At 42.8% G+C, this 16,859-nt stretch overlaps 1 protein-coding gene across 1 annotated transcript in view; it reads right to left on the reverse strand.

The window, feature by feature from the left end:
* Window positions 1-14,104: 14,104 nt before the first annotated feature.
* The window catches only part of LOC143764912 (oocyte zinc finger protein XlCOF7.1-like), a 45,095-nt gene continuing 42,340 nt past the window's right edge, over window positions 14,105-16,859 (reverse strand). Inside the window, exons 5-6 of the mRNA XM_077251014.1 lie at window positions 15,852-15,975; window positions 14,105-15,762 (exon numbers count right to left, since the gene is read on the reverse strand). Of these exons, the coding sequence (XP_077107129.1) occupies window positions 14,573-15,762; window positions 15,852-15,975 (1,314 nt within the window). The 3' untranslated portion in view covers window positions 14,105-14,572. The remainder of the gene's footprint in view (window positions 15,763-15,851; window positions 15,976-16,859) is intronic.

Below are 16,859 nucleotides of genomic sequence, written 5' to 3' on the forward strand. Positions count from 1 at the left end.
AAGCCGGAAGTGGCAATGGCGTTGTTCCCAGCATAGAGCGCACGCGCAAAGACACCAAGTGGTGTTGGCGCAGAAGCCCGGCCGTGCAGCCGGAGATGACGTCGGTAAGGAGAAGAACCATGACAAACGAGTTAATATATATGAGGACCTTTTGTTTACAGGCTTTTATAAACAACTTTGATTTTTTGGACTCTATGAAACGTAATTTTGCTTCTCTTATTGCTCGTCTTTGATCAATTCATCTTTGGCACAGTAGGTGAATGTCTTTTTCTTACCCTCTCTGGGGGTATTGCAGACTTGTAGCTTAAAACCGGACAACCCTTTTAAGGGTAGCTAGAGCCCCAGGCAATTTAGGGTGTCCAATGTATCATGAGACGTGCCACATGATGATTTTGGGCGGTCGGGATAGGTCACATGATGAACACAGGTGCTCTGGTGCACATCTATTTTTGTTCCTTTATGTACAGCGCTATACATAACAATAGAGGATACTGTGTAATAAGGGATGGTACTATACATAACAAGAGAAGACCCTATATACTAAGTAACGGTGCTTCACATAACAGGGAAGTTTTTTTTGCAAATGAGTATTACTCCATCATCTCTTTGCAAATAAAGCTGCATTTGCACTAAAAGACAATCATTGAACAAGTGTTCTTAAAGGGAATCTGTCAGTAGAGGATCCACCCTCCTAAGTAAACTATGTGGGCAAGTAGGTGATAGGAAGCTGAATAAAGTGACACCTTGATATCTGCGATCTGATGTCTTATTCCAGAGATAGCCACATTTTTCTTATATGTAAATGAGGTGCTCCAGGCTATGGGCCATACATAGCGCTCTATAGTAATCTGCCTCCAGAGCTTATTTTTAATTAAAGGGGAGGTAACAGTGAGATATGTAACTAAGGCCACTTCACATGTACGTGTCTCCGGTACATGTAGCATCCGTTTTTACATATCCACAGGAACCCATTATAAACTTTGGGGCTGCGCACATGTCCATACTTTCAAACGGACCGTGTGTCCATGTGACCCACATGTAGACATGTCCATTTTTTTCTGGCAGCATGGCTGACAAGGGCTAATAAAAGTCTATGGGTCATTGTAAACATGTACACCACACAAATGTCATCTGTGTGACACATACCAGAATAGAATGTAGAATAGAAGTGACAGACTTTTATGTGTTAAAGATGTGCAAAGATAGTAGCTAAATAGATATCCCTGAGATATATAATTTGTGCCTTGCATGTGTAGCTTACTGTATTAGCCTAATAAATATTTCAATGAAAAAAATAACGTGGGTCTCGTCCCCCATTTTTGGAAGCCAGCAAAGGTAAAGCAGACAGCTGTGAGCTGATATTATCAGGCTGGGAAGGTCCATAGTTTTTGGGACCTTCCCAGCCTAAAAATACCATCTCTCAGCCTCCCAGAAGTGGCGCCTCACATGAGATACTCCAATTCCTGGTGCTTCACCTTGGCCCTTCCCGATGCCCTGGTGCATTGGAAATAGGGGTAATGGGTCTTGGGGTTGATGTCAGCTGTGAATTGTAAAAAATCTCAGCTGGCATCAAGCCCTGTTGTTTGTAATGGAGAGGTGTCTATCAGGCACCCCCATTACTAACCCAACAATAGAAGAATATTCACAGAGAAATAAAACAAAGACATTTTCCCTTGTTCACCACTTCATAAAGTCCCACGCAGGTCCAACATAATCCAAGCAAATCCAGCAAAGTCCATCGAATACGCTGTACAAAGTCTATGAAGCCTCTATGGAGTCTAGGGAGCCACTTCTGGGTCACACTGTGCTGCGGGAGACCCAACGGTTCTGAAGAATGGTGATGTCCATAACGTTACCACTCATCAGCAGAATTGCTGGGTCACACAGAGGGCAGCATGGCCGGCGGCTGTGAAGAGAGGTAACGTTACTGATGTCATCGCTTTCCAGATTCGCCAAGTCTGGTGTAGCACTACATGACTCGGAATTGGCTGGCCTATGGAGCCTGTTCTAGCTGTCTGCAACCCCCCTACTGATACCTCCATGGTCAAGTATCTGCCCAATCTTCTCCAGGTTGCCAAAGCGGGAGGATCCCTGGAACAAGTGCTCCTGGGCTCCCATTTATCTGAGATTACCAGAGACTAAAGAATGCCACCAAGAGTGATGTTTACCCCATGCCCAGGATTGATGATCTATTGGAACGGTTAGCCAGTGCCCAATTTATAACCATGTTAGTCTTCAGAAAGAGATATTGTCAGATACCCCTAACGGAGGACATTCAGGAGCGCTCGGCCTTCATTGCTTCATTTGGGCTTTTTGAGTTCCTTGAAATACCCTTCGGGATGAAAAATTCCCCCTCGAATTTCCAGACTGGTAGATGAACTGATAGAATGTCAGGACTTTACCCGTGCTTACGTAGATGACTTTTCCATTTTCAGCACAACCTGGTAGAAACATCTTAAACACTTGGGCCTAGTGCTTAGACCGTATCCTGACTGCAGGACTGACCATTCGCAATAATAAATACCAGTTGGGGATGGCTGAGGTGCAGTATCTCAGGCATAGAGTAGGGGGTGGGACTCTAAGGCCTGAGCCTGCAAAGGTGGAAGGCATTAGCAACTGGTCTAGACCCCAGACCAAGGAGCAGATACTAGCTTTTTTGGGAACTGCTGGTTACTGTCGAAAATTTGTTTTTAATTTCAGCACCTTGGCCAAGCCCTTAACTGACCTGACCCACAAGAACATGCCTAGGAATGTGAGGTGGACGACTGCATGTGAGGATGCCATTTCAGCATTAAAGACCACCCTCATCACTGCTCTCGTCTTGGCTGCACCTGACTATAAGCGCAGGTTTCTCATGCAGACAGATGCATCCCCTTCAGGATTAGGGCAGTTATTAGCCAGGTGAACGATGGTTCTTGGGACAATAGACCAGTTCTTTCCCTTCAGTTCAGTAACATGAATATTGTACTAAAATAGTTACCTTTAGTACATGAGGATTCTATTCTTTCAAAAATCCTCAGTCCGGGTTTCTCAGTTGTGGCAAAGAGAGCAAGGACTCTGGGAAATACACTACCTTCCCATTCATCCAGGTCTACTGTACACCATCATACCTGGCTTATTGTAAAGGATTTTATAAATGTAGTGTCAACCATTGCAGGACGAAACTGCAGAGGTGGTGAAACGCGCGTCGAGGTGCGGTCACAGACCACATATCCTACATGACATGGCCGCAGGTAACTCATTGTCTATCCTAATCTCATACTTTGTGTGTGACAATGAATCTCCGAGCACTTGACTGAGATTTACAATAGCTCTGACACTAACTGTGCTCTCTCTCATGCATCCAGTCATTTCATGCAGCAGCAGTTACAGCACATCTCAATACTTCTTCTTTCCAAGTGTTCGCATAGGGGTGGAGCCGCATATTCATCACTGTAATGAGCGGTACCACGTGACCACTCACACAGGACAAGCTGCCAGCGCTGAGAGGAGGCATCGCGGGAGCTGGGTGAGTATTTTGATGCAAGCACAAAAAATAACAAAACCTTGATTTTTCATTCCTTCTCTCCAGTGAACGCTGCTGGGGAGAAGGAATGAATGCCGGCTTCAGCACCAAAAGCAGGGGACAATGCTTAACTCTAGCGCTGTCTCCTGCACGGTCCGTGTGGTCCGCAGTCGGCACACGGCTGCCGCACGTGTGCCACACTGATGTGCCACGTGAGCACACGGACACGGATAACTCCGGTACCGATTTTTCCGGTACCGGAATTATCAGGACGTGTGAGACTGGCCTTAGAAATTAACTTTTTCAAAGTCTTTTTGTCTGAGGATTTTGTAAATCTCATGGTAGCCCAGACAAATCTATATGCCCAATATTTTTTAACCTAAAACCCATTTAATCATTTGCAAATTGGACCCTCGTAGATGCTGGAGAAATTACGAAGTTTTGGAGCCTTGTGCTTTCCATAGGGATAGTGAAGAAGCCAGAACATCTGCAATATTGGAGTGCTGATATTTTAAAAACACTCCAATTTTCTGTATGGCTATGTCCTGGACACGCCTTGAGGCTACTCAAATTTTTGCATTACAAACAATGCAGTGTCCATCCTGAGATGACCCCAACTTTTCAAAGTTAGGCCAGTAATTAATCACTTCGGCAACAAATTTGCAGAGGTGTACATTCCCCGAAGGATGATCTGCGTGGATCAGTCACTTCAAAGGAAGGCTTAGATTCCTGCAAAACCTGCCCAGCAAGAGGGCCAGGTACAGAATTATACTGTACAAGCTGTGCTAGAGTACCTTAGGATGCACCTAGGGTTTACGAACGGAGGGATATCCGGATTGACTCCCGTGTCTTGGGGGTAAGATAATTGTGTGAGAATTGGTGCACCCACTGCTGGATCAGCGTCATCACATCTACATAGATAACTACTACACCAGCGCACCACTCTTCAAATACCTCTTTGCCAGAGTTACTGCATCATGAGGTATTGCGAGCAGAAACAAGATAGGCCTTCCTAGGTCGCTAATTGGGCAGCTGCTCAGAAAGGGTGAGAGCAGAGCCAAATGTAGCAACAACATGCTGGTTGTCAAGTATATAAAGGACAAGAGGGAAGTCCTTTCCTTGGCCACAATATATGGAAATAGCAGCATCCCCATCGCTGTACGAGGTTCCTCTACACAGGTCACCAAACCAGACTGTGTCCCGAAGTACAATAAGAGCATGTGATCAAGTCCTCACCACTAAGAATGAGGGAACATTTGGGGTTTGCACTTGACAGTTAATGTCTGGTGCTAAATGATGAATACGGACTTTTCCAGGACGTCCGCTACAATGTTCAGAGTTCTGGTGGAAGAGAGATGGAGAGATTTTTTTTCCAGATCAAAAGTTTAGTTCTACGTTGTTTTCAATGGGGTTCTGGTTCAAGTTTGGGTACAGATAAATTCCTTGAGGGGTCTAGTTAACAAAATGGGGTCACCTGAGTTGTGGTTTCCACTGTTTAGGCACATCAGGGACACTGAAAACACGACATATCAATTCCAGCCAATTTTGCGTTCCTGATGTCAATTGCTGCTCCTTCCCTTCCGAGCCTCTACCATGCATCCAAATAGTAGTATTCCCCCCACATATGGAGTATTGGCGTACTGAAGAGAAATTGCACAACAAATGGTATGCTCCATTTCTCCTGTTACCCTTATGAAAATGCACAATTTGGGGCTAAAGCAATATTTTTGAGGGAAAAAATATTTTTTTTTCCTTCCACATTACTTTAATTTTTGTGAAACACCTAAAGGGTTAATGTACTTCTTGAATGTGTCTCTGAGCACCTTGAGGAGTGCAGTTTTTAAAAAGGTATCAGTTTTGGATATTTACTGTCATATGGCCATATTAAAGCACTGGAAATGTGACGTGGTCTCTAAAAAAATCATTTTGTAAATTTTGTTGAAAAAATTAGAAATTGCTGATCATCTTTTAACCCTTCTAACTTAACAAAAAAATATTTTTCAAAAATGATGCTGATGTAAAGTACACATGTGGTAGAGGGTATTTATTAACTATTTAACTCTCTAGTTGAAGGGCATAAAAATTGAAAGTTTGAAAATTGTGAATTCTTCGCCAAAATTCTGATGTGGTCACAAATAAAGGTAAACCATTTCAATCTAAGTTTACCACTAACATGAAGTACAATATGTCACAAAAATAACTATCTCAGAATCAGTGGGTTCCGTTGAAGCGTTCCAGGATTATTATCACAAAGTGACACTGGTCAGAATTGTAAAATTTGGCCTGGTAAGGAAGGTGAAATGAGGCTCGGGGGTAAAAGGGTTAAAACTGCACCTGGGGTGAGGGGCTTTCCAAAACCAGAAAACCCTCTTAACATATATATGCTGCTAACCTCTTGATGCTACATTCCACAGGATACCTTTTCTTACAATTCCACAGGGATGGCCTTTTGTGTTGACTTCTTGCATAAAAATGGAATGACACAAAAGTCCAAAAACAGATGCAAATCCCTTTTTTATTTTTTTTAAGGAAAATATATTAACATATTTACATTATGAAGTTTTAAGCTTGTATCCTTTTTAGCTTACGTTATAAGAAAATGGAGAACCTTTTACCAAATGTGTTTGAATGAACACGCTATGGAATAGTAGCTGCAAAACAGAATAAAAAGTTTTTATTTCAATTTTCCATTACAGGAATGTTAGAAATCAAATATTTGGCACTAATGAGTTTGTGATGATAGAGCGAGGAAAAAGTGGACCCTCTGGACCGCAGCAACGAACTGTGAGGGACTATTGCCATGGGAGCTGGGGGACCAGGATGGAAAAGAAGATACACTAAGCGGGAGTGACAGAGGCTAGGGAGGGGCAAGGACCCAATAGTAACACAGAAGATGCAAGGACCCAGAGACTGGCAGGAATACCGCAGGGAAAACAGGAGCCGACAGGTTCACCACAGGGATTCAGGATACAGCAGGATACTGCGGAAGTAGGGGCTGGCAGGAACTAGGCAGGAACATAGGAACGGACGGGGTACAGGAGAGACGGAGAGACTGGCTGGAACAAGGCTGGAACACAGGAACGGGCAGGGCGCTGGAGAGACGGAGAAAGAAGCCAAAAGTCAGAGAGCACGAAAAATGCACAGAGACCAAGGGAGCCTAGGGCAATAGAATGCACAAACGACCATAGGCACAGGAGAGAGGAAGAGGCGGATATATATAGCAGTGCTGCGCATTACCTCCGGGTGAAAGTCCTCCAGGATGATAGAGAGGACTGAGCAGGAAGCGCAGGAGGGAAGCTAGAAGTGCGCACGCGCCGAGCTGAACCTGGCGTGCGCGCGCACTCGACGAGCAGCAGGGGGCGCGAGCGGACGCCGAAAGGAAGACGCTGCAGAGGAGGAGCCGCGCCGGGACGCCGAGGACAGGTAAGTATGAGAAGACGAAGCGAGCGGCGGCAGCGGCATGACAGAGTTTACTTTAGTTAAATCCAAGTGGGTATTATTAGATAGTTTTCACTGGGGGCGTGTACTTCTGCCTCCTGGATGATGCTGACCAGTCATAAGCAAGCAGCAACATAGAAGTGCAGAAAAACCAGTGATGTCATCAGGGTCACATGAACTGAGTCCATATGTCCGGCCAGCTGGAGTGTGCAGGCTAAATATGCACTGAAAATATTTTACACTGCACAGAAGTGTGGACATATTAACTGGGATTAAAAGCTCCACACTTCTGTGAAATATATCTTCAATTCTTATTTAGGCTGCATACTCTGGCTGGCAGGACATGTGGTCTCAGGTCAGGTGACCCTAGTGACATCAACACAGGTCCTTCTGCACTTCTCTGCTTATGATTGGTCAGTGTAGTACAGGAGACAGAGGTGCATGCCCCTAATTAAAACTTCAGTTAAGTCCATGTGGGTGTTAACTCATTAAGTGTAAATATTTGATTGATAATATCTCTGTAAAGGAGATGCAAAATAAAATAAACCTTGTTATTCAACTATTAGATTGTGTGTTGAGTTCAACATAAAAAATTTAGTGAAAAGTCCTGTGGCCCTTTCAGGGTGCTGGTTAGTTTCCAAGATGCTACTCATTTCCTAGCAGGTAACACAAGGTTATATTAGAACAAGGTAAGTGATGGTATTTGAGGTATAATTGGCATTACATCAGTAAAATATAATATCCTCCTATGGCCAGCTTCACATGTCTGCACTTTACTGTTCATTGTACGGACCACATTTTCCAGACTGGCAAAGGGTCTCCTGACCTGAACTAACAACCTCATAAATGTTTATGAGGTGTTTAGTCCAGGTACGGAGACCAGTACATGGCATGAACATCATGTCCTGGATATGACCTCTGAAATGAGTGCGTGTGAAGCTGGCCTAAGTGCTATTTATTATAGAGCTCCCCATAAATGAATGAATTAAGCTCTCTTGACCAGCCATAGGCTGAAACATCTCGTGTCTCTCATACCTTTACAGACCCACCCTTCTCCCCAACACACACTGCAAGGCATCTCATGATCATACACAATCCAGAGCATTTCATCTCCCCTTATACAGTATTGTGCAAAATTTTTAGGCAGCTGTGAAAAACATGCTGCAAAATACAAATGCTGTCATAAATAAAATAATTTATTTTATCAATTAACAAAATGCAAAGTGAATGAACAAAAAATGAATCAAAATCAAATCAATTTGTGTGACCGCCCTTTACCTTCAAAGCAGCATAATTTCTTCCATGTATACTAGCACAATGTCAGGAATCTTGTAGGATATTAGTCAGGTGTATGAGTAACCAATTATACCAAACAGGTAACAGATAATAATTTTATATGAAGGTTCAATCACAGTAATTAACAAACAGCTGTATAAGAGGTGTAAAAGTGGATGAGGAATAGGCAAACTATGTGGCAAAGGTGAGGAGCTTGTGGTAGACACAGGTCACACCCATTACCAAACAGTAACAATACACAAGGTCTCCTCCCTTGTAAGGATTTCAAAGCAAAGAAATCACCAAGTAAAGGGCATTGATGAGGACCAGTGACACAGTGGTTAGCCAGGACAGCTTATCAAAGCAGATTGTAGATACATCATGCTTACTTCCCTTTGAAACCAGAAGATGTCAAGCAGTGCCATCAGCTCAGAACAGGCAGCAACTAGTGGAAACAAGCTACACTCATCTACTGCTCGGGAAAGTTTGGTCAGAAGGGTTTTCATGGAAGAATTGCAGCCAAAAAAATCATACCTTTGACACAAACAAGGCCAAACAACTCAATACTGCACAAAAACATAGGAACTGGGGTGCAGAAAAATGGCATCAGCTACACTGAACTGATGAGTCAAAATGTGAAATATTTGGCTGTAAAAGAAAGCAGTTTGTTCTTTGAAGGGCTGGAGAGCAGTACAATAATGAGCTTCTGCATTGAAAAGTGAAGCATGGTGGACGTTCCTTACAAGTTTGGAGATGCATTTCATTATATGGAGTTCGGTCAGGATTAATGAGGTCTTCAATGTTGAAAAACACATGTAGATCCATAACCATTATGCAATACCATCAGGGAAGCATCTAGTTGGATGTATGTTTTAGTCATTTTCCTGATGAAGAATAAAGTTGAAGCCTTGAAATTCAATGAAGGGTTTATAGGGGACTGCACCTCAATGGGGAAGGTGCAGCTGTGCTGGGGGAGAAAATGGCTAGAAGGTTGGAGGAGTGTTTAAACTAGGGATTGGGGGGGAGGGTATTCAATTTATAGGAGGGCAAGATAGGGCAGATAGAGACCTGGGCACAAATAAGGAAGTTGGGGGTGGCATGGGGGGTGGGGTTAGAACAGTTAATAATTTAAGAAAGAATAGAGGTACAGAGAGGAACATCAAATGCATGTATACTAATGCCAGAAGCCTCGCCAACAAAATGGAGGAATTAGAATTAATGTTGGAGCATAATTATGACATGGTGGGGATATCGGAGACGTGGCTGGATGAGAGCCATGACTGGGCTGTTAACTTGCAGGGCTATAGCCTTTTCAGAAATGACCGTACAGATAAGCGAGGGGGAGGGGTGTGTCTATATGTAAAATCATCCTTAAAACCCATCCGGCGTGATAATATAGGTGAATTAAATGAAAATGTAGAGTCCCTGTGGGTGGAGATAAGGGGAGGGGGAAAAATAATAAATTACTGATAAGGGTTTGTTATAAATATCCAAAAATAATGGAAGCAATGGAGAATATCCTCGTAAAGCAAATAGATGAAGCTGCGACTCAAGGAGAAGTCATTATTATGGGGGACTTCAACTACCCTGAAATAAATTGGGGAACAGAAACCTGCAGTTCCAGCAAAGGTAATCGGTTTTTGACAACTATGAGAGACAATTACCTTTCAGAACTGGTTCAGGACCCAACAAGAAGGGGGGCACTGCTAGACCTAATATTAACCAACAGGCCAGACCGCATATCAAATATAAGGGTTGGGGGTCACTTGGGGAATAGTGATCACAAAATAATAAGTTTTCATGTAACCTTTAATAAGATGGGTAGTAGGGGGGTGACAAGGACACTAAACTTCAGGAGGGCAAATTTCCAACGAATGAGAGAGGATCTTGGTGCAATTAACTGGGACGATATCCTGAGACATAAAAATACACAAAGAAAATGGGAGACGTTTATTAGCATCCTGGATAGGACCTGTGCACAGTATATACCGTATGGGAATAAACATACTAGAAATAGGAGGAAACCAATATGGCTAAATAGAGCTGTAAGGGGCGCAATAAGGGACAAAAAGAAAGCATTTAGAGAATTAAAGGAAGTAGGTAGTGAGGAGGCATTAAATAAATACAGAAAATTAAATAAATTCTGTAAAAAGCAAATCAAGGCAGCAAAGATTGAGACCGAGAGACTCATTGCCAGAGAGAGCAAAAATAACCCCAAAATATTCTTTAACTACATAAATAGTAAGAAACTAAAAAAATGAAAGTGTTGGCCCCCTTAAAAATAGTCTGGGTGAAATGGTGGATGAGGATGAGGAAAAAGCAAATATGCTAAATGACTTTTTTTCATCAGTATTTACAAAAGAAAACCCCATGGCAGACAATATGATCAGTGATAACAAAAATTCCCCATTAAGGGTACCGTCACACAGTGCCATTTTCATCGCTACGACGGCACGATTCGTGACGTTCTAGCGATATCGTTACGATATCGTTGTGTCTGACACGCTACTGCGATCCGGATCCCCGCTGAGAATCGTACGTCGTAGCAGATCGTTTGAAACTTTCTTTCGTCGTCTAGTGTCCCGCTGTGGCGGCATGATTGCATTGTGAGACACAGGTTGTATACAATGTGCGCACAGTAACCAACGGCTTCTACATCGCAAATACGTCATGAAATTATCGCTCCAGCGCCGTGTATTGCAACGTGTGACCGCAGTCTACGACGCTGGAGCGATAATCATACGACGCTGCAACGTCACGAATCGTGCCGTCGTAGCGATGAAAATGGCACTGTGTGACAGTACCCTAAGTGTCACCTGCTTAATCCAGCAGGAAATACGGCGACGTCTAAAAATCACTAAAATTAACAAATCTCCGGGCCCGGATGGGATACATCCCCGAGTACTGCAGGAATTAAGAACTGTCATTGATAGACCATTATTTTTAATCTTTAAAGAGTCCATAATAACAGGGTCTGTACCACAGGACTGGCGTATAGCAAATGTGGTGCCAATATTCAAAAAGGGGACAAAAACTGAACTCGGTAATTAGAGGCCAGTAAGCTTAACCTCTACTGTGGGTAAAATCCTGGAGGGTTTTCTAAGAGATGCTATACTGGATTATCTGAAGAGGAATAACCTCATGACCCAGTATCAGCACGGGTTTACTAGGGACCGTTCATGTCAGACTAATTTGATCAGCTTCTATGAAGAGGTAAGTTCCGGACTGGACCAAGGGAACCCAGTAGATGTAGTGTATATGGACTTTTCAAAAGTTTTGATACGGTGCCACACAAAAGGTTGATACATAAAATGAGAATAATGGGGATAGGGGAAAATATGTGTAAGTAGGTTGAGAGCTGGCTCAGGGATAGGAAACAAAGGGTGGTTATTAATGGAGCACACTCGGACTGGGTCGCGGTTAGCAGTGGGGTACCACAGGGGTCAGTATTGGGCCCTCTTCTTTTTAACATATTTATTAATGACCTTGTAGGGGGCATTCAGAGCAGAATTTCAATATTTGCAGATGACACTAAACTCTGCAGGCTAATCAATACAGAGGAGGACAATTTTATATTACAGGATGATTTATGTAAACTAGAAGCTTGGGCTCATAAATGGCAAATGAGCTTTAATGGGGATAAATGTAAGGTCATGCACTTGGGTAGAAGTAATAAGATGTATAACTATGTGCTTAATTCTAAAACTCTGGGCAAAACCATCCATGAAAAAGACCTGGGTGTATGGGTGGATGACAAACTCATATTCAGTGGACAGTGTCAGGCAGCTGCTACAAAGGCAAATAAAATAATGGGATGATTAAAAGAGGCATAGATGCTCATGAGGAGAACATAATTTTACCTCTATACAAGTCACTAGTTCGACCACACTTAGAATACTGTGCACAGTTCTGGTCTCCGGTGTATAAGAAAGACATAGCTGAACTAGAGCGGGTGCAGAGAAGAGCGACCAAGGTTATTAGAGGACTGGGGGGGGTCTGCAAAACCAAGATAGGTTATTACACTTGGGGCTATTTAGTTTGGAAAAACGAAGACTAAGGGGTGATCTTATTTTAATGTATAAATATATGAGGGGACAGTACAAAGACCTTTCGGATGATCTTTTTAATCATAGACCTGAGACAGGGACAAGGGGGCATCCTCTACGTCTGGAGGAAAGAAGGTTTAAGCATAATAACAGATGCAGATTCTTTACTGTAAGAGCAGTGAGACTATGGAACTCTCTGCCGTATGATGTTGTAATGAGCGATTCATTACTTAAATTTAAGAGGGGACTGGATACCTTTCTGGAAAAGTATAATGTTACAGATATATATATACACTAGATTCCTTGATAGGGTGTTGATCCACGGAACTACTCTGATTGCCGTATGTGGAGTCGGGAAGTAATTTTTTTCCCCAATGTGGAGCTTACTCTTTGCCACATGGGTTTTTTTTGCCTTCCTCTGGATCAACATGTTAGGGCATGTTAGGTTAGGCTATGGGTTGAACTAGATGGACTTAAAGTCTTCCTTCAACCTTAATAACTATGTAACTATGGATACGTCTGTCTGTGGTGGCTCTTGAAGCAATGACTCCAGCAGCAGTCCACTCCTTGTGAATCCCCCCATAATTTTTGAATGGCCTTTTCTTAATCTTTTCAAAGCTGCAGTTATCCCCGGTTACTTGTGCACCTTTTCCTACCACACTTTCCTTCCACTCCATTAATATGCTTGGATACAGAACTCTGTGAGCAACCAGCTTCTTTAGTAATGACCTTTTGTAGCTTACCCTCCTTGTGGAGTGTGTCAATGACTGCCTTCTGGACATCTGTCAAGTCAGCAGTCTTCCCCATGATTGTGGAGCCCACTGAAACAGTCTAAGGGACCTTTTTAAATGCTTAGGAAGCCTTTCCAGGTGTTTTTTGATAATTATTCTAATTTACTGAGATAATGACTTTTGGGTTTTCATTGGCTCTAAGCCATAATCATCAACATTAACAGAAATAAACACTTGAAATACATCACTCTGTTTGTAATGACTCTATATGAGTTTCACTTTTTGTATTGAAGAACTGGAATAAATTAACTTTCTGATGATATTCTAATTTAGAGATAAGCTCTTTTAGTTGCTAACTACCTGTCATTTCTGCCTGCCGCTGATCTCTGCTAGCTCACAGCGGTCACCGCCTGCTCCTGCCGGCGATTCTTCAGCTTCTGCTGACGATACATCGACAGAGCAGCTGCTTCTCTTCCGCTCTATTGACAAGGCATGACTGATGTCATGCTGAATAACAGCAGGCTCTCCGCTGAATAATTGGAAGTTGGCTGTCAACAAGCATGATGTCGGTAGTCGAGCACCATCAACAAAGCCAACCCAGAAGAGCTGCTCTGTTGACGTGAAACAGCAGACTCGCCAGCAGGAGCGCTCTGTGATAGCTCTAAGTCAGCGCCAGGTAGAACAGGTAAGTAGTTAGCAACTGCGTGCTTATTCTTAGACCCAGAGTAAAAAAAATAAACTAGTCCCGGATAAATTCTTTAAGAACCATTTGAAGAGGCAAAAGGATTTGAGCAAGCCTATATCCACAGAAGATCTTTGGTTAGCTCTCCAAGATGTTTGGAATAACCTGCCTGCGGAGTTCATTTAAAAACTATGTAAGGCTACGTTCACATTTGCGGTCAGCGCCGCAGCGTCGGGCGCCGCAGCGGCGCCGCATGCGTCATGCGCCCCTATATTTAACATGGGGGCGCATGGACATGCGTTGTGCTGCGTTTTGCGCCGCGTTTACGCATGCGTTTTAGCGTGCGTTTTGCCGCGTTTTTGTTTGCGTTGTGCGCTGCGGCGCCGACGCTGCGGCGCACAACGCAAATGTGAACGTAGCCTAAAAGTGTATCTAGAAGAATTGATGCTGATTTGAAGGAAAAGTGCGGTCACAGCAAATATTGATTTTTTTTTTTTTTTTTTTTTTTTTAGATTTCTCTTTTGTACGTTCACTTCCTTACTTAATAAAAGTAAACTTAACACTTCTATTTTTTTAAAGCAGTCTTACTTTGCAATGTTTTTTTCCACACCTGTCTAAAACCTATGCACAGTACTGTATATGTCAGCATATGCTGTATCTTCATACACAAATTTAGAGCACCATAAGATCCTTAGTTAATAAAGAAATTGCTTTGGTGCTTTTGACTGTAAGGACACACCAATGGGAAATAAACGCCATTAGATTATAAGGGATTCAATTTAGCATCTTGCTGAGGAGGTATTTATTAGGTGCAATTACGCCAAATAATTTAGCTTTACTAAAGCTTTCTATAGGAAGGTATAATCAGATTTTTCTAAGCAAAATTAAGATCTAGTCACTGCTGTGAATGTGTCTTTAAATGCAAAGTCAACAGTGTTTTCTGGACAAAACGTTTCCCACAGGCAGTACAAGAATAAGGCTTCTCCCTAATGTGAATTTTCTCGTGTTTTATCAGATGCGAACTGCAACCAAAACTTTTTTTGCAGTCTAAACAAGAGAAAGGTTTTATACCAGTGTGGACCTTTTCATGTTTTGCTCGGTCGGAGTTGGTGGCAAAACGTTTTCCACACTCGTGGCATGGGTAAGGCTTCTCTCCTGTGTGAATTCTCCGATGGACAATAAGGCTTGCGCTACAATTAAAAGTCTTCCCACATACATTGCAAGGGTATGGCCTCTCTCCTGTGTGTATCCTACGATGCACAGTGAGGTGAGCATTACGGTTGAAACATTTCCCACAATCCGAACAAGAAAAGGGTCTCTCCCCAGTATGGACTCTCTGATGAAGAGTAAGGTGGGCACTGCAACTAAAACATTTCCCACATTCCTGACAAGGATATACTTTCATTCCTTTATGAATTCTCTGATGGACATCAAATAATGATCTTGTTCTAAAGCAATCCCCACATTTTGAACATTCAAACAATTGAGAAGCTTTATGTCCTAAGAAATCAGAGCTGTTGAGATGGGTTTCATCCTCAAATATATAGTATGCTTGGCCTGAGGCATGGGTTGCTTGATTTAGAGCTGTGAATCGCGTCTTTGTGTTATTCACGGGTCTGTAAATGTTGGCATTCTTGAACGCCCCTTCTTCCAATGAACCCGGTTCCTCTTTAATAAGAGTAGGAGGGTATTGCAGATGATTTCTGGAAGCATAAAAGTCAATGTCTAGAAGAGGACTTCCTTCCCAAGAGACTGGTTCCTCCTTAATGTATGGAGATGAGTATTGTTGGATATGTTCTGTGGTTGCATACATTTCTGGATCTGTGAGATATCTTTCATCACATAGTTCCTCCTTAATATGAAAAGATTTATAGTGTATAAGATCTGAAGGTGTATATACTTCAGGATGAAGAAGATTTACCTCTTCAAATCTCGCTGGTTGTTCTTTAATATTAGGAGATGGAGATCGCTGTAAATGGTTTATAGGTGTACATGTTTCTGTGTCTCTGGGGTCTGCGCCATCACTTGACACTGGCTCATTACCATCAGCCAAACGATTTTCAGATGTGATATTTACTAGTAAATCTGTTCAAAGTAAAAAAACAAATAAGATAAAACATTTACAATTACACAGAGTTTCTACTGATCATACTAAAGGTAATTACGTTTCTTACCCAGCGATGTGAGAGACTGTTGGTTTTCCATCATGATGTCCTTGTACATTTCCTTGTGTCCTTCCATATACTCCCACTCCTCCATGGAGAAATGGACAGTGACATCCCGACACCTTATAGGAACCTGACACATAATGATAAAGTCATCATCTAGATATCTTTCTTAACTGCTTCCTGTCTCAGAAAAGTTTAGCTTTTGCAATATAGGTTTCTTTTTCTCCCCTTCCTACATGAGCCATAATTTTTATTTTTCCACCAACATAACAAGAAGAGTTACTGGAAAACTAGAAAACAAAATGCCAAGCGAGGTGAAACTATGAAAAAAACACATTTGAGCCATTCTTTTTTTTGTTACGGCATTCATTGCGTGGTAAAAATGACCTGACAACATATTTCTGCAGGTCAGTTTGATTACGGCAATTGCAGACATGTAAAAAAATATATATTTTAGTGGTGAAAAAAAACTCAAAATGTAAAAAAATTACTTTTAAGAATACTTTATATAGATTCTTAACCCCTTAATCCCATATGACGTACTATCCCGTCAAGGTGACCTGGGACTTAATTCCCAGTGACGGGATAGTACGTCATAGCGATCGGCCGCGTTCACGGGGGGAGCGCGGCCGATCGCGGCCGGGTGTCAGCTGCCTATCGCAGCTGACATCCAGCACTATGTGCCAGGAGTGGTCACGGACCGCCCCCGGCACATTAACCCCCGGCACATCGCGATCAAACATGATAGCGGTGTACCGGCGGTACAGGGAAGCATCGCGCAGGGAGGGGGCTCCCTGCGGGCTTCCCTGAGACGATCGGTACAAGGGAATGTACTCACCTTGTACAGAGCGTCTCCTCCCTGGAGGCCCCGGATCCAAAATGGCCGCGGGGCTGCATCCGGGTCCTGCAGGGAGTACTTCCGGGTGCCGTGCAGGCGCTGGTAAGCCTGCAGCGCTGTGATTGAGATCGCCGATCTGATAAAGTGCTACGCAAACTATCAGATCGGCGATCTGT

Source organism: Ranitomeya variabilis, chromosome 4 (assembly GCF_051348905.1).
Source record: "Ranitomeya variabilis isolate aRanVar5 chromosome 4, aRanVar5.hap1, whole genome shotgun sequence".
Lineage (NCBI taxonomy): Eukaryota > Metazoa > Chordata > Amphibia > Anura > Dendrobatidae > Ranitomeya > Ranitomeya variabilis.